The following is a 20,519-nucleotide window of genomic DNA, read 5'->3' as shown; positions in this document are numbered from 1 at the left end:
AATATTGCATAACTGCAACTTTTTAGCTTATTTATCGTTGTCTGTTCAAAGCCACAAACACAAATCAATCAGAGAGAAATGAAGTCCCTGCAAATTCTCGTATTCTGATTTTTTTAGGATACTATAGAACACTCACAAAGCTGCGTCCAGAAACATCCTTTTACTCAAGATTCTTGCCACTAATTATCACGGCATTTGTAAGACTTCAGGTTGCGCTGACAAAAATGAATCGGCCAAAATAGACAAAAAAAAAAAACTAAGCAAGGTTTTCTAAGCACTACTCTACAATTGAATCAGCTGGTTCACTATTACTTACACAATGTACAACAGATCTCACTTGTTCCTCCTGTACACTCAGAACAAGACGAAACCTAAATATAAGAACTCCATAAATCTAGTTTGCTCAAAATACCAGGGCTATTCTAACCACGATCAAAATGCATTCTAATGCAAATCTACTTTAAACATATCTGCACTAATCTGGAATGCTCCCAGAAATTGGAGCAAGTTCCAGGCCTGGATCATCAAGCCGCTTCTCAAATTTTGAATTTGACTGACCAACCAGCAAATAAAAGGTGGCTTGTCAGCTCCAAGCATTCAGTGCCCTTTTAAGCTTGTAATCAGTTATTACATTGCCCAGAATCTATCAGGGTCAGGGCTAAAGAGTGAATAATCTTGTATCTCCAGATTTGCTACGTGCCAATTGACAAATCCGGCTTGCAATGATTTGACAAGAAAGAGGATAATAGGGAGTATCCACCATTCATGGTCTTCCGTACTCTTAAAGCTGCACAGGAATCCAGAGAGAAGAAACCAACATATCAGTAAAGCAAGTACGGCAAGGCACAGGTTTTTCTCTACTTTTGAACAAATATAGTTAAAAATTTATAATCAAGTATTATGAATTGCCATTGAGAAAGAAGTTAAAAGGAAATGTAGAATATATAATAGATATAGTTTTAAACAGTTTTTTTTCAGAGTTTTCTTAACAGATTATACAGAAGTCATACTGAATCCAAAATATAACTTTAAAAGCATGGATTTGAGCTTCCAGATTTCTTGTATCAAGATGTAGATTATGTGACTAGCACATATTACACCACAGATAGAGACAAAATCAGATGCACCCAATTTATATCTGAATTTGGTAAATGAATCCAATTTCATGTAGGCTGTTTACCAGACAAAAATGTCAAGTTGTTCAGTTTAAATCAGGACAATTAGAATAAACACATCATTATATGTTGGTCATATTCAGGTATTCAATAAAGTAGGTACCGCACAAAATTTAGGAAAAAGTTGTTGGATATAATCACCAGGACCAAATACAGTCAGCATGAATTCATCTTACATCATTTTTCTCTGCCTCCTTGCAACAACTCTTAGTAACTTATGGCAGACTATATATGATAATCAGTTCACGCACCACGAATCCAAGTAAAATTGTATCTCCAAATCACCGAGAGCATGCACCTCAGATGCAAAACAATGTGCGTCCTATTATCATCACATGTGTGGCTGATGCACTCATAAATAGGATCTGCCATACTTTCCATGGTCCATCACTGACTGGAAACACGAACATGCAACTACATGCGCAAGAAGACGTGCATGGACAGGAACAAGTTAAATCCTAACAACTATTTTCTTGACCAATCAAATTATTTTACTTTAGATTTGGATATAAAGAAGTGTATATTCTGCTGTCAATGCATTTAGCAAACCCTCATTGTTGTAACCAACAGTGGAAAATTTTGGGAAGCTTCATAAGTCTAAACCATACTCGATTCCCAACTAGACATGACTTGAACCCCCAATATGCGGCCATATGGGCTTCTCTAGTCCTGACAAATACTGACTAATCTCTTTGTCGTAGATGGAATGTGTAACGTCTTATGATAAGCTGGGGTGAAAAGGCCTGTAGCCTATTGGTTACAAGTGCTTGACTAGCACCACCAGATCCTAGGTTCGACTCCCCACGGGAGAATTTTAGGCTTGGTTAAAAAAGATCACTCATTGGCCCCTAACACATGTTAAGAATCGATCTATGGAGGGCAGACCCTCATGTATGGGGTAGGGGCCCATAAAAATGGTTTAAGGACCGATCCATAGGGGGCGAGTCCATGTATGGGGGGGCAGGGTTCATGATCTTTCTCAGACAGTATTGTAAAGGCTTCTTAATGGAAAGCCATTGGAACGGTCATTTCCTCGCCAGTCGAGTTTTTTATGATAAGCTGGTTTCCTGAATAATGTAAGTCGCCTTTCTTTTTCCTATTGAAGAATGAATTCTGGAATTGAAACAAAATATTACTACTACAAACCTTTTAGTGTTTGGTACATGAGGAACTGAAGATACTGATAAAGAAGACAGTCCAGAGTACAAAGCACCATAAATGACTGCTACAATCTGCATAGAAAATAACTGCATATAAAATCTCCAAAGCACGTTATGAATAATAAAGCAATAGTATTGAGTACATGAACATAACTTAATAGAATGCAAACAAAGTCTTGTTAGGCTAGTCTTGCAATAGAACTTTGTAAGGATAACAAATCATGCTACTCAACGCAAATCCAGAAATAAAGTTCTTGCACAAACCAGAGAAAGACTTACAATGTTTATGACAGAAGTGGTATTCCAGAGTGCAAAAATACGGGTCACAGATGATCTTTTTGGTCCTCGGCTGAAAAGTGCATTGAGACCAGCAAGAAAGGGAGAAAGCAAAGCAAGGGGGGGAAGAAGAAGTACAGCAAGGAATGCCCCAACAGATATCCAGTAGTACTGCACAAGCATAAGCAGGGTGACAGAGAAATCACCCAGTAGTATAATACAGATAAGAAGCTGCAAAGTTTCCTGAAATATTATAGCATGGTTTCAGTTAAGACACTATCTGCTTGATTATGTATGTCTATAAAAGAGAACAGTGCTTACCGCATAACCAATAGGCCTACAATTTTGCAATAGCAACGAGAAAGGGAAAAGATAATCTCTTTTACAATCCAGTGATTTGAGTGTTCCCTCATTTATTATCCCACCATTCACTCCGCCAGTCAAGCGCTTTCTAGAAACAGCATAGCTTGTGCAAGGCTGATCTTGATTTACCTGCTTGGAACCCTTAAATGGACCTGTGATGTTCTTCCTGTAGGATAAAAGAGACGTCACTATTTTACACAGCAAGAGTTAATTTTTTTTAAAATGCGATATTGTGATTGACAATTATTTCCATACCGTGAGCGATCAATGAATTCTGAGACATGCTCATGATGGTGGAGACTCTTATAGAAGTGCTCATTCACGGCTACAACAATACCTAGCTGATAGTAACATGAAGCAGTGGCCTGAAACCATCCTAGCTCCACTCGAACACCATGCCGCTCAAGTTGGGGATTTCCATGACTATTAATCCAAGAAACAACAGGTCCCAAAGTTGAGCGGATGTTTCTTTGCCATACTGTCCTCAACTGAGCATTCAAGCCCGCAACCAATCTGTTCCAGATTGCTGTTGACACATACTAGAGAAAGGAAACAATGTCAACAGAAATGATTGAACAATACATAGAGCCTTCATATATCCAGAATATTGGATCTAGACTTCATTTTCTGAATACAGTATCCACATGCTTTCATTCACACTTGGTGCCCAAAAATGTGCACCAAACAAAGTGAATTGTCCTATGGAATGATATAATCGGAAAGCCAGGAATGTCATTACCTGGCCAAGTAGGTTAGATAACAAGGTATCACTGTGCAGATAGTATGGAGACATATAGCTTCCGTCACCACCAAAAATTAAACACATGGGAAACCTCTTTTGGATTGTGGATGTTACATCAAGTCGTTTCTCATCGCCTCCAAGAAAGAAATCAATGTATGCAACCATCAAGTCTGGTGTAGAACCAACCTGTTAAGCACAAAGAATTACCAATGCGCTCAGTGTAGACTAATGGTCCACAGTAAAGGTAATGCGCTAGCTGTTTTGCAATACATCCATTCCTAACAATTCGCTACTCAGCCAGAACACAGGATATCAAGCTAGCAAATAACATCATTCAAAGTATTGGTGTTTACTGGTTATTTAGAGCTGAGTTTAGATACATAATTATTGTATTATTAAAATGAAAATGTGCTAGCAAGCTGGTTCCCTCACTTAAGGGTATAACTTGGTTAAAAGTACGAAGTATAGCTAATGCTATTCTGTTGCAAAACTGGACCAGACAATTCTTATTTTGAAAATTATCATCACTGCTTGCTCTTGCACCACAACATTACTGACCTTCAAGCCTTTGTAGAGAGCCCGTGATCTGCAAGAGCGAAGACATGAATGATCATATTCAGATTTGACATATTCTTGAAGACGATGGATTTTCTTTCTTCTCCGCCATTGCTTCCAAGACCAGGCACAAGGATATGCAAGTACTGAAAGTATACTATGTACAGATCCTTCCCACCACTCATATGCAGCGACCAAATTGATCTCATCAATAAAACGATTAAAAGCATCTTCATATCTGGCAAAAATAAGCAACAATATAACATCCACGGCAAGAAAGACAAGCAAAGTAATGGTGGAGACATAAACATCATTCTTTGAAAATATATGTGACATTAAGGATGTGGTTGGGATGGTGCAAGTCAAACATATGGGACTTTAAGGTAATCAGAACTAATCTGGAACATAATTCTTCCAGATTGCATGGTGCAAGTAGATTGTTTGGTTGGATATATAGTATGGTATGAGACTACATTCGGTAGATTGTATGGTTTGATCTTAATTGGGTGGTTCAAGAAAGGTTCTAGATTTTAATACCAAGGGGTTATTTGGATCTTTACCTTGTAAGGTATGTTGTTAGTATCTGTAACATCAGTACTAAGTATGACATTTTAATCCGAGTCTAATCATTATAAATTCAAGTTTCAAATGCTTAAAAAGAACAATGCAATTCTTGTGCAGGAAGTCAGGTGCAATGCTAGGAGTAGGACACAACAGAGAAGGAATATCTAATTACATCCAAGCTCCAGATGGGAAAAACAGCCAGCTATTAAGATATTCAAATTTAAATAGAGTATGTTTTCTCTGTTCAACATTAGCAAGTAGTTACATGTATTTATAGAATCATTGAGGTGAATGAAAAAACTATTAAGTGATACTCTACTAATGCAGACTCTTACGATGGAAAATCTTACACGATTCCAATTATAGCATCAGGCGGTGAGTAAGGAAGGTGCCAAGGTTCCCGGAAGGTGTTAGGTCCCATGAAGTACATTCTGTGGGCATGGCTTTGTGTTTCTTCTGCCCGGCTAGCCCCAGGTACCTACAGAATAAAGCAGTGCCACCATTTATCAAAACAAATAGAAGCAGCAAGACTTCCTTAACAATGGAGCTAGAAAGCATAAGTAGTTCTGGACTTCCTTTAACATCTAACTTTACTTTAAATTCAGCAACTACTGGAGTAATTAAAATTTGTAAAATCATGGATTGAGAATCACTGTTGTAAATGTTGAGGTACACACTACAAAGTGAGTCATAGTTTCAGCAATGAAGTTGTTCCTTCCTATCCAGTAAGTATTCTACCATACAGCTCTAAGGCCAATACTTTCATGAATGCAAACACAAAAATACTATTAACCAAATCCACAGGTAAAAAAAAGTGCATCTGGAATCATTTATTCGATGGCCAAGATGCCAGATCCGGTGATTTCACAATAGCTCTATATTCATATTTAATCCAACCTAAGATTATGTTGTAGAAATGATATATACCTCAGCCAATGAAAGCAGAAAGGGGAAAGAAGCACAGCCATCATTGTGGATTGCATTTGTTGACCGGTATGTGATGTCACTCTCGCCAATCTTAACTCTAAGAGCACTTAAGACAAGTGCTAAAAGAATAATTGTAAAAGATAGGATAACTGCAAAAGACCAAGGACCACCAAATGTATAAATAAGTTCCTCAAGTGGTGTGTAACAGTTTGGCATCTTGTACTTTGAAGATATGCACTTATAGGGGCAGGACGGCTCGGTAACACCACCTAGTATGTAAAAGTTTGACGGTTAGTTCCATTCAAAAAAAAAATAGTAAATGGTTAGTTTCTCCAATTCAACGTCATGAAGTTTGGAGTTGACAAGGCAATTTAATAATTACAATTCCATGTATGACCATGTATGTCGTAGGACCTACCTCTTACATATATGAAGTCAGCGCGGTTAGGAAGACTATCCAAAGAACAAGGCATACACAGAGATGAATCAGACCCAACAACATTTTTGTATGTACCGACTGGGCATTCCTGGAATGTAATTTAATCACTACTGATTACAAAGGAACTAGTAAATGTATTTGATAGTTACCAAAACAATAGTACATAAATAGAAACTACCTAATTGCAAAATATTGAACTATCAATATATAGGAAATTTTATTAGCTCATGGATACAGATAGAAAAATCAGAGTACACACTGAAATCCTACATAGTTCAGTTAAAACTTAAAAAGGCATGTTTAATTTGCAATAAGCATAATATAAACAGGGACATGTGTTCAACAAAACTGTTGCTAAAGAATTCTGAGCAACAGTGGTTATTTTGGCAAAATGTTGCTTAAGATTGTAATGATAGCACAAAGATAGTTACAGTTGTTTGCAGCTTTACACATTCTGGTGTGAACAGCAAACGCAGTAGCAGAGTGCTTCATCGCAAAAACCATTGCTTATGAAGAAAACATAACCACTACGTCCTGGTCTTTCTGGATAGGTAGAGAAACTAGTGTGCCAACCCAAGCAGGTTATTTCAGTTAGCAGAACTGACACCCCAATCTCTGCCTCAAAATAGTTGCTATCTATGTGTGGCACAGTGGCTATGATTTCAAAGGACATACAATGTCCTCTACAATCCATCTATTTGCTCAATTCACGTGCTAGGTATGGACAGATCAGATTTAGGCTCATATTCCCATAGCCAACAAGACAGGAGTGTAGGCCACAACTATTCTCCCTCTTGCATATAAGCCTTACATGAAATAAAGAGGATAAATTTATTGAATATTCACATCTAAAATAATATTATTTCCTATGGATTGCGTTATCATAGTAACAGAACCCATCAAGTAATAAAAGCATGATGAGAGAAGTGCTCATACGGTGCAAAATGTTCCATATAGTCCAACCGGGCACTTCTTTCCAGTCACTGTTCCAGATTCTCCAAAATGTCCATCATCATTACCAGATCCTCCACTGCACAAAAGTAAAGTAGCAGCTCAGAATAATATGTTTTTTGAATAATACTTTTCAGCATCCTACAAATGAAAATTCCATGATAAATACAAAATTGCTCATGCAACAGTGATTATAGTAAAAGCAGGATTGTATCCTGTAGATCCACGAGGATGGTAATAACAATTGCATTACATGAAGTAAACATGCATCTCGAAAAAAATGCACAAGGTTGCTCAGGTAATTTGCACTACTAGGAAGCACATGGAAAGTTTTCTCCTTTTGACATGCAAAAGTGTGTCATGGGTGTAACATACTACTAGTAGGTCCCTGAAGTTCTGAGCCTCAAAACTCAATTGGCAGGACCCTAAACTTGTACCGTGGTGCCACTTAGGCCATTCTTGAGTCCAGATAAAATGCATAAATCTCAATGAAATAAAGTTATAACCATGATTTTGAACATTATTTCATTATGTGGAGCTAAATTACCACAGTGACCATCCAGCTTAAAAATTGACATTTTTTTTGCAATAACTTTATGATTGACATTAGTTTGGAACAGCTCATCAGTGGACATGTCACCATCTTTAGTTTTGAGACATGCATCTACAATAGAGGTAGAAACTGATGTTATCAAGATGACAACCAAGCAACTCTACTAATATGCTGTTACCAAATATCCATGGTTTGCATACCTTGATGCTACTACGCCATTGACAGCAGCAATCTGAACATACTCATCTCCAGTAGCAATATTTGACCAATGGAAATGTATTCTACCACCGCCTCCACCGCCTCCACCAATTAGCCCTCCATTGCCACCAGAAGCTGACAATGATGAGTTTTTCTCTAGCAGAATCCCTTGAAGAAATAACAGAATTGTCCCACCAGAACCACCACCAATTCCCCCTTTAAACGTCCCGTTGGAATTTGTTTGTGTGCCTCTATGGCTTTCACCATCAGAGTTCAATGAGCCATAAATTAGCAATTTTGAAAGTGGCCATTTCATGGATCCAACAACTGGTTAGGAAATTTTCAGACATTAGAACATAAAATTAATATTGAAAAAAAAACATTGCAAAGTAAATGCAATTAGTTTCAGAAAAGAAAAGGTAAAATCAGTATAATATGTTTATTGTACAGTGTATTATGTATGTCCGGAACTGAAGAAAGAAAAACAAATTACACGAACAGTAGATGTGTATGATCAAATTAAAAAGCTTGAAAGAATAAAATAAACACATGGAAACATCCCGTACAGAGGATATACAAGATTGCAATATAGGATCACAAACAAAACATGGTACCTACCAATTAATCCCCCACCAGCTGTGTTATCGGGTGACTCAGAAGAACCACTGCCACTCCCTAGCTCACACGGAAGATCAGCACTGCCATATTGTGGACCTCCTTCACTTCTCATTCCATTATAAATCCCTAGGCCGCCCCGGCCTCCATGCCCAGCACCACCACCAGCTCCATATTTTAGAAACTTCCCTTTTCCAATACCTTCCTTGCAACCTATCAAAGAACCGAATTGATGGGTACAAAAAGTTAAAACACTGATAAATAACATTCCAGTTGATTTACTGATTAGAACAAGAGAACACAAGAATCACCTAACTCTGAGGCACTTATTGTGCCATTATTTGTAACAGTTACAGTTCTTGCTCGATGAATGTGAATAATACTCCCCCTGACTATGCCACTGACAGTTATGTCTTCAACACGGCAAATCTGCAAAATATGAATTTCTTAGCAAGAAGCTTAAAAAAAATGAAGGCACTGCTGCAATTTATCAAGATTCACATGTACATTAATATAAACACAAATATAGCATTATCATTCCTATTGGCAGAACTGTTCACATGGAATAAATATTAGTGAAACAATAACTATTTTACATGTGGGCGCAAGGGTGTGTTTTCCTTCACAAGATGTCCCTCTGTTAAGATTTTAGTCAACTTGTTTACTGCACTAAGTACTCTCGATATCAAGGGTGGTTGCCACCTCCCCATGCAAAGTTATGTTAGCTACTCTGTATTGGGTATATAGACACACAAATATATGAAACTGTTAAAGTTTGAAATCTGGTATATTCCATCTCAGAGGTAGAGGTAATTTTTAATGCACAAAAATGAATGATTAAATGAATTTCAGTTAACTATAATACAATGGAGAAGATGTCGATCTATTGTATGAGCATGAAATTTGGAGTGCATGTGTCAATTGACATGATATCCAGGTAAAACACTTCCATAATCAAGCAGGCTGTCAGTAAGACTTATCATGTTGGACATTGAGATGGAAAGGATTATGAAAATACATAGGTGTAATTTAATGTCCATCACAACTCTCTGCTCAGGAATTTTTATTATTTTTTAACTGATTTTTTAATTTTTCAACTAAACCCTCCCCAAAAGTTATATCCAAATCTGAACTTTTTCAGCCATGCCAACCCATATGGTGTGGTCAAATAACACTAGCACGCCATGAGCAGTTGGCGTGGCAGTGTTCTTCTGTCCCACCAGACTAGCGTGGTAGTGCTATTTGGGCAAAAGGTTCATATTTGTAAATAAGCTTTATGAGGGGGTCTAGTTCTAAAAATAAAATAGTTTAAAAAATAATAAAAAATCTCTGCTCAGAGAGTCTGGAGTTCTCTGGTTAATCTTCTGTTATCACATAAAATATAAAGTTAATGAAATGCAGGAGATTACAGAAGAAACAATCTCATAGTGTTAATGAACAAGCCTTACTTGTAGCGTAAATGATAGGGAGTTGTTAACATGGCAATCATCTGGGGGTGTAATTAGCTCACTAGGGCAAGTTTTACTTTCACAGCGTGAAAGTGCATCCCTGATAAACAAGTTCACAGCATTATTTAAAAGTAACTAAAGATCATTAGTTTTACAGAAACATAAGATAACTTACAAGCTGCTTTGAACAGCGTCATCTTGTGGTGCCTGAACAAGTGAACCAGGACCAACCTGCTCATAGACATACAAAGGGGAGTTATTAGTTTCAAAAACAATAGAATACTTTGGAACAAATTGTAATGCACACAAGATGGTTCAGTACAAGATCAATTCATCGTTCTAATGCAGAATAATAGTAGCAATAAGATGATTGACCATACCCATGTGAAAACTAGTGTAGGCGAAAAACAGTCAGGCCCCATTTAGTTCGCAAAAACTTTTAGCAAAAACATCACATCGAATCTTTGGACACATAAATGAAGCATTAAATATACATGAACATTAAAACTAATTACACAGTTATGCGGGAAATCGTGAGACGAATCTTTTAAGCCTAATTAGGACGTGATTAGCCATAAGTGCTACAGTAACCAACATGTACTAATGACGGATTAATTAGACTCAAAAGATTTGTCTCGCGGTTTCCAGGCGGAATCTGAAATTTGTTTTGTAATTAGAGTACGTTTAATACTCAAATGGGTGTCCAAAAACTTGATTTGACGTTTTTGCAAAAACTTTTTGCAAACTAAACAGGGCCTCATGCACTGGCTTCACTTAAAAGTTAAAAGTGTCCAAGTGGAACTACTTCCACCATAAGTTAACATTTTGCTACTGGGTAGAGTATTACATTTGCCACCCGTTAAGGGTTGACAACCTCAGGAGAACATGGCAGATGTGCCTCTGAACTCAACCTACTAGCAACAGTTACTAGATAGATTTCAATATTTCATAAACATAGTCATTAGCAAGGAAAAAATTGCAAACCTCCATCAGGTTACTAAATATTTTGTTAGCCACTGATAATCAGCTTTTACCATCACATTTTCCTTATCCTGCTTGCGTTGCAGTTTTTCAGAGGTTTGATCTTAATTCTGACCAGGAATGCAAGTTAGCACATGCACAGAAAATTTTATGGGCCTACCAACTGTGTTTCTCTGCATACGTTAGGTATATTCCATAAATCAGGTGGTTATAGCCTAGAGGCGCCAAAAATAGTAGTTCTAAACCTAGCATCTGTGTTCCATCTTCATTCTTCACAATTTCCACCAAATGCATGTGAAGTGCAGTCGTAAAGCCTCCAGTAGATAGGAGGCTGACCCAGACTGGGACCTGGGTTTTGCCCAAAAATATGCCCCCTCCATGGCTCTAGTATAAGTGTGCTTCCCATGTGAGGTTGAGTGTCTCTGGTAGCGTGCCACGTTCAGGGGTGTCAATCTTGACTTAGTTGAATGCTGCATAGTTGTCTTAGCCCACTGGTCAGAATTTTCTTTTAGAGACCCTAATCCGATCTCATAAGAAGGACCATACCAGTTCAAAAGAACAGTGAACCAAGCTTACAGAACGACAAAAGGCACCTAGGTTCTAGCTAAGTACTCCCTCCGTTTCATATTACAAGTCACTTAAGTCAAACCTCTTGAAGTTTGACTAAGTTTATATAAAAATGTTGCAACATTTTCAATACAAAATAAATATACTATAAAAATGTATTCAATGGTGGATTTAATTAAACTAATTTAGTGTTGTTGATGTTAGTATATTTTTCTACAGGCTTGAACAAACTTGAAGATGTTTGACTTAGGACAAACCCAAAGTGACTTATAATATGAAACAGGAGTAGAAAACTACATGAAACAGTTTAAAATGTTTGCTCTGGTGCAGACTGTCTGAAACTCTGAATACAACCCAGCTCAAATATTCATTTTGTAAGTTCTCAGGTCTTTAAGAAATTTAAGAAACAAATATATTTGTGATGAAATATATTATATCAATTATTCCCAGCATAATATGCCTTAGTGGATACCTGTTGGAAAGTGTATTAAAAAATACAGGAAATGTATAGCATAAAGACAAGCACCACAAAAGTTACAAAAAGATGCAAGTAATCTTACTTCAATGTTGTAAAACAGAGAGAGAAAAAGTCGACGTGCTTTTATTCCATCGCCAGGGCCAGTCAAGTTAAGAAGTCCTTGCCCATAGACTCCCAAAGCGGCATTTGAAGATATCACTGACCCATGCTGTAGCAGTTACAGAGAAAAGTTGATATTCCAATATTAACAAAAGTTTGATAGCGAGGTTTTCATCAAACGACATACCCTGAGTACGACAAGGTTTCTGGCCTCAAGCATAGATGCAAGGACAACATCTTTACCCCCACCATCTATCTGAATCTTGGAATCCCACATCAAGAGCACTTTCACATACATTCTGAAAGCGCCATAGACCTTTAACAAGAGGAAGTTAGAACTACAGAAAACACTAATGATGTTTTAATTAAGTTGCCATACAGTAAACAAAGAAGAAAGCACAGATCCAAGCATAAACCTTAGCTAATGTGTTCTTTAAGTCTAACTCCACTATATCAAACATCACTTTCATGTCTAGAATTGCTGAATATATGATACTTCACCAACACTTCTGCACACATGGATGAACCACATGACATATCTGATACTTCCCACGTGTTTCAAAGCCATTTCAGGCCACACAGTGGATAATGTTACTCCACTTTCAGGAGTTGACATTTCTACTCACTGTGTGGCAATAAATGACACAAGAAGTTTAGTGTATCCCTCGTGTGTTAGTGCAAGAATTTGCAGGGAACAATTTTGGACATCAGACGATAAACTTTGTACAATATGACGGAATCATTGGATGGAGTTGCAGTTCCATTCTCAAGTGGACTTTAATGCAGATCAAACTGGCCTATGCATGGGCTGGCCTGGTAGGTTTAGCATCATTTTGGACTAAAGAACGAAGTATCCAAGAGGGTTAAGATAAAATCTAAATATCTAATATCTCATGTATTCTTGGACTCTTGGTGATGTAGCCTCACCTAAGAGCTCCTTTATAGCATTAATTGTAGCTAGTGGGTCACAATTATATAGGAAGGATAGGGATAAAATAAAATTTTAACTATAAACTTCATGCCATAGGGTAATGAGAAGAGCAGCATGTGCTAAGACGGCCAAGCCTAAAAATAATTGTGATCTCAGATTATATACTACTTAGAGTATAGACACCATAACATAATTTGATAGGCGAAATTGGGAACAAAATTACGAACTATTTTATGTTATGGACACAAAAACATTTTCCCTCCATATGACGCTTTGATTTTTGGACATAAAGTTTGAACATTCGTCTTACTCAATTCTTTTTGGGAGCATCATTTATTTTGTTGTGGCTCGTTTCATCCCTAAAAGTGCTTAAAGTTTAAGCACAGTATTATTTTTAAATATCTGCACTAATTTTTGAATAAGACGAGTGGTGAAACATCAAGTCTAAAAGTCAAAATGTCATACATTAAAATATGGAGGGAGTACAATCAAATACTCCATCTGTTCTATATTATAAGACTTTCTGGGTTTGCATAGATTCATTAATGTATTAATGTATATGTTTTGTATATGTGTCTAGATTTATTAGCACAGATATAAATCTAAAAAAGGCCAGAAAGTCTTATAATATGTAACAGAGGGAATACAACAGCATATCCTTGCTCTACATAGATGCACAGTTGCATTTGAGGCATAGGACATGGAGCACCACCACAAGGCCGAAATACCATTGGCAAGGTTTTACAGATTGAATGGGTGTTAAATATGCAACACATATATTTTTTTTGTTCGACAAATTTACATTTTAAGTTTTTAACCATCAAGTCACTTGACCCCTCATGTTTCACATCTCTCGACTATACATCAACAAATATTAATATATTGAGCTCAAGGTATGATTGATGTTTCAAAACACTATAAAGAAGTTTCAAATTTCTTTCAAAATGAGAAGATATAACATACTACCATTTTTAAGAATCTAGATTCCTTTGTTGTACTTTAAAGCTTTTCGATTAAATAGCATAAATATATGTTACTTGTACTATCTGTAGCTGGGGCGCTAACAATGCCCAGCCCGCCCTCACACCGAAAATGATACCTCATGGCTCACTATAAAATATATGCTGGTTTGCTTAAATACCTTGAGCTTATGAATCATGTTAACACCATCAATGACTGAAAGAACTGCAGGCAACAAGACTTACCTTTATGACTGAGTCACTCATTAAAAGCTCTTCTGCAACCAACTCAAATTCTGATATGGGATTTTCACACAACCCAAAGCTGATGCTACCCTTGCTAAGTAATCTAATTTGTCCTGTTACCTGACAAAGAGAAAAAAGGAGAGACATATTAATGGACATGCAGGTACACATAACTGCAGATCGATATACAGGAAAAGTAGGTATCAAACAATAAAAAGCACCACATCACAAGAATCAACCAAAAAGATTTACAAGGAAACAGAGGCAATGTGAAAGATGCTCTGATGCCTCAGAGGAAGAAAAAGGAGGTGTAACCGTGTAAGCAAGCATTTGAAACCTTCAAGGTAGCGAGATAGCAATACTACTAACCCACATTTGTTTTCCCAAATTCAGAAATGGATAAGTCCAAACAGAATACAATCAGATAGATCGGAGTTTGGAAATCAGACAATCAAGATAGGTACATGACCACTTCAGATAGGAAACAAGCAAGTAATTCAAGGTGGAAACAAGCAATATATGTTGAACCATAGCACCATATTTTCAAGCCTTCAATTATTAATCATGAGTATGTACCCTCACAAAAATAAAATCATGAGTATGTAAGTACCATGTATCACTGTATTAGAAGCTTGCACAACAAAGCGCACAGCAATATGATTCATTGCTAGGTGGCTTAACCCTCAGCTTGATGGTCTCATTTTCAACTCCTCAAAGCCGCAACACTACTTTCCATATAAGCAGCATTGTGTGGTGAAATGGAAATGGAAATGGAAATGGAAATGGAAATGGATGGGGCCCAGCTGACTGAAAGGTAGCAATGGGATTGGGATAGCTAAAAGGTTGAATATTCCTGGATTCAGAATCAGGAAATGGCTATCCTGAGATGTTTTATCTGTTTTCATATCTGAACCGAATTGATATAATGACTGGACATGGTGTCAGATCAAAAGGGAACTATCCAACCCACTTTCACCCCTCCTTGTTACAGATAACATAGTTTCCAATTCTGTTTGGCTAGTATTCAGATTAGCACAGGCAATATAACTTATTGCCAAATCTCATTAAAGGGGGAGACACTTTAAAAATGGATATTAATGTGGTAGACATGCGATAGTAAAGAACCTCAGAGACAAGACATTATAGGGCTTCTTTGGAGAGGTTAGAAATGGCATCCAATCTCTTCTGATGAAGGAGGATTGTACTGCAGTTTCCTTGCCTATCCCAAGGGATTGGGCATAACTGGCTAATTATGCATCCAAACAAGGCCTTAGATTTGTATAGATGTGCATATGCAATACAAGAGAATATAGAGACATGAAAGTATGCATAGACATAAGATATCTTCAAATCATGAGTCATTGTGTGCAAACCTGTACTCTGGACCACAGCAATGGAACCAAAACTTTAGCATTACATTCCACAAGCACATTGGACCAAAGTCTAGTCATTGGGAAACCCAGCAATGGAGTTTCTGTATGTGTGGTGTAGTTCCCATTGCTGACCTTCAGAGTTTGCAAAGAACTCTCATATATTGTACCTGCTGCACCTGCATTCTGAGGGCACCCAAAACTTTGTCCACCTGATGAATGTGAAAGGGAATATTTACCGTTACAAGAAAATGCATGAGGAACTGCGTTACAAAAATGTTACAAAAGGAAAAGAATGCATGTTAAATACATGTCACAATATTCAGCACTCAGAATGGATATAAAAGCGACGATTGAGTCAGCTTAAAGTGATGCACACCATTTTGACTCCCATCGTTTCGCTTTTTCAACTGCTTATAAGCCAAAGTTTGAATTTTAAAGCTATTTTGGAGTCGATTTTTTTTTTCATCGTAGTTTATTTTACAGCATTTGCACTTAAATCCCAATGAAACATGTATAAAGGTTTTATTCACAAATCATTTTTTATTTACAAATAAGTTGTTTTGCTTTTACTTCCAAAAAGTTAAACGATGGGAGCCTTTCTTTCAAAAAAGGGCCAAACCATGCTGAATTTACAGAGGAAGTATAATCAATGAAAAAAAGTTACACAATGTGTATTAAGAAATAAAACAGAAAATGAAGACAAATAACATTTGGCTGAGTAAATTAAGATATTAAATAAAGAAATTCCACATTCTCTAGATAACTGATCATGATTATTCAAAATTTCCATTTCAATTGCTGTTTTACTTTGCTCCACATTTTTCCCACCCTGCTAATAAACTTTATATTGTTTTTACTCCAGATTCTAAAAGTGCCACCATGCACAGATATAGTGTTCACATGAAATGCCTCTAAGGCACTTGTGCAGAGTCCATTCATGTCTAGTTCAAGCATTATTCTAAAACATGACCACCTAACCCACCTAAGTGGCACTTATGATAGGCACAACCCTCCCCACTCCCCAGTCACCAGTTAGGCAACCTAGGTTGCCACCTAACCCGGCTAGTAGTTGACGACTAGCAGCTTGGTGCCACCCACTTAGTGACTTTTAGAGCACTGAGCTCAAGGACAACACTGAGCTCGAGCAGATGACCATGGATTTGGCAGTTTTGGTTTTGTGGCATCAGGACAAGCCAGTGAGTTGAGGGAAAGATGCTTGCACACAAGAATGAGGTAAACTATCTATGTACCAAATGGTTCCTGAATTCTGAGAAAATAAGACTAGTGTAAGTCATGCTGGATTATCATGATATTGCATTTTATCACAAGAAATACAGAGGCAAAAGTTGCCAAAAAAAAAAAGAACACTTTCATGGCCTTTACCACAAGAGACTGCAGGCTTTAGTCAGTGAAAATTTTCTGGTGGACACTTGTCTCCTTAAACTAATAATTTTCTGATTAGGAGAGGAAGAGAGAGACTTTGGAAAATGACCTCACTACCCTTCGTATATCAATCCAACCAACCTAGCCCAAACATGCTTTGCCTCTCTGTCTCTTTCTTGCTCTGCAAACTGGGCCCATGTACCAGCATATACCAAGATAAAGCAAAAGGATATCACTAGTACATATACACCAAGGAAAAGATAGATATTTTTGCAAGGCTTTTCTCTCCTCGTCTAGGTGGAAATATGCCTGCGGTATCTGGCCAAAACTAACCATAATTTCATGGTGTCTTCTAACAAAAACATGTTTTTGTGATGTCTTGTTGCAAAGACCAGAGTTTTGGATTCTCTTCTAGCACTTTTCGCAATAAAAATGAAGAAAATCCTTTATTTGTAGTGAAGCTAAGCAAACAGAGTGCACTAATTGAGTTAGTTTTGGAGTGGCTCACTAGCATCAGCATGTCCCTATGACAATGGGGGTGATTGTTTGGCGTATTCATGGAAAAAGCTAAACGACATACTTGCAAATGAAAAATAATTTAAACAAAAATTTTATATACGTGTTCTTAGTGATCTAAAAGCCAAGGCTGGAATAAACTACAAAAAACCCCCAAAATCAACTCTAAATTTTAGGTAGAAAATTCAAATTTTAGCTTATAAGCAGAAGCAGAAATGAAATGATGGGGCTGAATAGCTTTGGTACAAATAATAAATAATGCTTGAGACAAGTTAACCAATACACTAACAAGAAAATGAGTGCATGTAACCAGCAATGTATATCTATTGCACTTCCATTGTTCTTTATTGTTATATTGTATAGTTTGGTCCATTATGTTCTTCTTTGGAGAAACAACAGTAGCAGATATCAAAAGAGTTGCATAAAAACAAACACCAGAACTCACCGTGAACTGTAATCTCCAGATCTTGTTGAATACTGTAACAGTCCAGAGATATCCTCCCACCGCCACCTCCACCCCATCCATTACCGCCAGAAGCACTTATTGTACCATTTCCATATCTAAGAATGGGATTAGAATAAGGAGAGTTGGATCTAGGTCACCACATAAAGCATAGAACAGAAGTATGGGGTTTGCTTCAGTAAAATTACTAGGGGAAGGTTTACAAACAGTTAATAAGGGTAAATTTGTGTTTACAATATTAGTTAACTAACAATTGATCAAGTTGACCATGTGTAATAAAACTGCTATGGCTCTATAAGGCTATTCAATACCAAGTCCTGTTGAAACCTAAACCAGCTATCTCATGCTGACCGACAAATATCACTGGAAACTTTGGAAAGCAAATGGGTATTTGTCATATTGCTGGAGGTGCACAGGAATCAATGAGGATGGGGGAGCACAGAGGTGGTTGCCATGGAAGAAGGTAAAGAGATGCATGGGGATAGCAGCAAAGGAGTGAAGAGTAGGAAGCAATATGAACTAAGTTAGGGACCAATGTCATCACTAATGAAATTAGGATGAAAATAAAAATTGGATTCAAAATTTGAATGGGTTTCAGTTTTATAAGGTTTTGAACCAACTACTTGCCTGTCATTTTGTCTATCCAAATATTATGGACTGTAACAGAGCCATGAATTTTCATGTTTGAACTAGTTTCACGACCAACAGCATTTTCTGTAACAACACACAACACTTAATGATGTTTGAAATTGCAAAGGAATATTGTAGTAAAAAGTGTCTGTTGGATCAAAATACTGTGTATAGAGCCACGGGGAAACAATGGAGATACCTAAGATAATATTCAAGTCCCTTGCAACTAAACAAAGCAATTGGAACTAAATTATACACGGAACAAAAGAGACCATCAAACCTATTATTAGCTTTACGGTTTTCCCATTCGTTTTAAAAATAAGGTTTGTTTCAGTCCAACAAAAAGTAACTCGAAGTTCCGGTACCTCGCGGTACCAAATCGTTTCTGATCGTTGGATCTAACAGTGTACTTTCTACTCAATTAGATCCAATCGTGGGAAACGATTTGGTACCTCGAGGTATTTTTTGTTGGACGGAGCAAATCTCTTTAGAAATAATTCCAACTGAAACCATTGCCTGCATAATGTGCAGGTTCCTAATTGCTAAACCCATTCATAGTAGAACAGGCAAAATTCAAATAAATGCAGTTCTTACAGCTTGAAGGCATATATCATAATGCTTCCTCCAGACCCACCACCTCCTTTGAGACTGCCCACGCCACCTTCAGCAAGTACATCACCATCAACATTCAAAAAGTCACTTGCCCTGAGCATGACACGGCCTCCACCATCTCCTCCAAGCTGATGATCAGCAGCCATGCTACCACCCTTGCTGCCGTAACTCCACGGCCAAGCCAACGTGGACCAAGCATACACATCACCACCCCAGTTGGTGTCATTAGAGACCTTACACGACGCTCCCCGCCCACCATGCCCCCCGCCGGCCCCTTCCAGTGCATGAGGCGTCCCACTCGTCTGGGGAGGGGGGTCACCCGCAAGCGCAGTGGTGTTGACAGTGGAATGGTGATCCAGCGACACATTGGTCGCGTAGAGACTAACCGATCCCGCAATCACATCCACATCATGGCCGATAGTGATGCTCCCGGAGACATTGATGGCGATGTAACACCCAGCGAAGGGGCAGATGATCTTGACATGGGGCGAAATCTCCACGTTCCCGTCGCCGTACACGCAGAGGTCGCCGTCCAACGAGGAGCTGGAGCTTATGACGCAGGTGGTGTTGAACGACCCCGAGCCATTCAACTCCTCGCAGGACCTCGAGCTCGCCGAATAGCTCCGGCAAGGGAGCTCCCCCCGCACCACCCCGTCTCCACCACCGAAGCGCCCTCCGCCGCCGCCGCCACCCTCCGCAAGCACAACCCCGAACCGCTCCCCCCCATCCCGCAGCCCCGACGCGGCGGGGACCGCGCCAACCCCACCACCAACCAACAACCCCACCACCGCCGCAACCACGAGCACCCCCAGCGCCCCCCGCCTCATCGTCGCCGCGCCCCACGCCACCGCCGATCGCCCCCGAACATAGCTCAACGGCGGCGCATTGAAGCGCAGCGCTCCCCGAGATTCGGATCGGCGCGGGGGGAGGATCTCGCGGACGGGAGCGCGGCAGATCGATCCCCCCAAAAGCCCTAGAGAGAGAGTGGAGGAGGAGGCGGAGGCGAAGCAGCAGCAGCAGCAGCAGCAGCAGAGCGTCGCGAGGAGTTGGGGGGAGGAGAGAGAAGGAAGGGTGGTGGCCAGCTGGCGTGATTTGTCTGGGTGGGGTTAGCAATCAGTCCACGCTTACTACGCTGCTGCTGCGTTGCGGTGGTTTGCTTCGCTTGCTTGCTTCATCACCTCTCTCAAGTGCGATTAGTGGTTAGGATAGACGTCAGAAAGGAACGGTCACTTTATTTTTCTTAAATTATGTTTGGGTTTTCTAAATTATTGAACGTTGTATCTGTGTGTAAAATGTTTTTATATAGAATTTTCTT

The 20,519-nt window shown here is 38.6% G+C and overlaps 1 protein-coding gene across 1 annotated transcript; it reads right to left on the bottom strand.

Annotated features, from left to right (window-relative positions):
• Positions 1 to 268: 268 nt before the first annotated feature.
• Positions 269 to 20,220, bottom strand: LOC102699860. The gene is made up of 22 exons (XM_006653116.2): positions 19,187 to 20,220; positions 17,945 to 18,060; positions 15,601 to 15,809; positions 14,228 to 14,347; positions 12,279 to 12,407; positions 12,075 to 12,200; positions 10,142 to 10,197; positions 9,967 to 10,066; positions 8,830 to 8,947; positions 8,522 to 8,731; positions 7,906 to 8,230; positions 7,138 to 7,231; positions 6,181 to 6,289; positions 5,763 to 6,031; positions 5,186 to 5,313; positions 4,275 to 4,509; positions 3,714 to 3,902; positions 3,230 to 3,513; positions 2,933 to 3,140; positions 2,615 to 2,854; positions 2,322 to 2,407; positions 269 to 787 (listed from the first exon to the last, which is right to left on the bottom strand). Exons 1-22 carry the CDS (start codon positions 20,029 to 20,031, stop codon positions 628 to 630), a joined length of 4,356 nt encoding a protein of 1,451 aa, XP_006653179.2. The 5' UTR covers positions 20,032 to 20,220; the 3' UTR covers positions 269 to 627.
• Positions 20,221 to 20,519: the final 299 nt, after the last annotated feature.

Source organism: Oryza brachyantha, chromosome 4 (genome assembly GCF_000231095.2).
Source record: "Oryza brachyantha chromosome 4, ObraRS2, whole genome shotgun sequence".
NCBI lineage: Eukaryota > Viridiplantae > Streptophyta > Magnoliopsida > Poales > Poaceae > Oryza > Oryza brachyantha.
The sequence above is the reverse complement of the archived record's forward strand: the minus strand, read 5'-3'. Positions and strand labels throughout refer to the sequence as shown.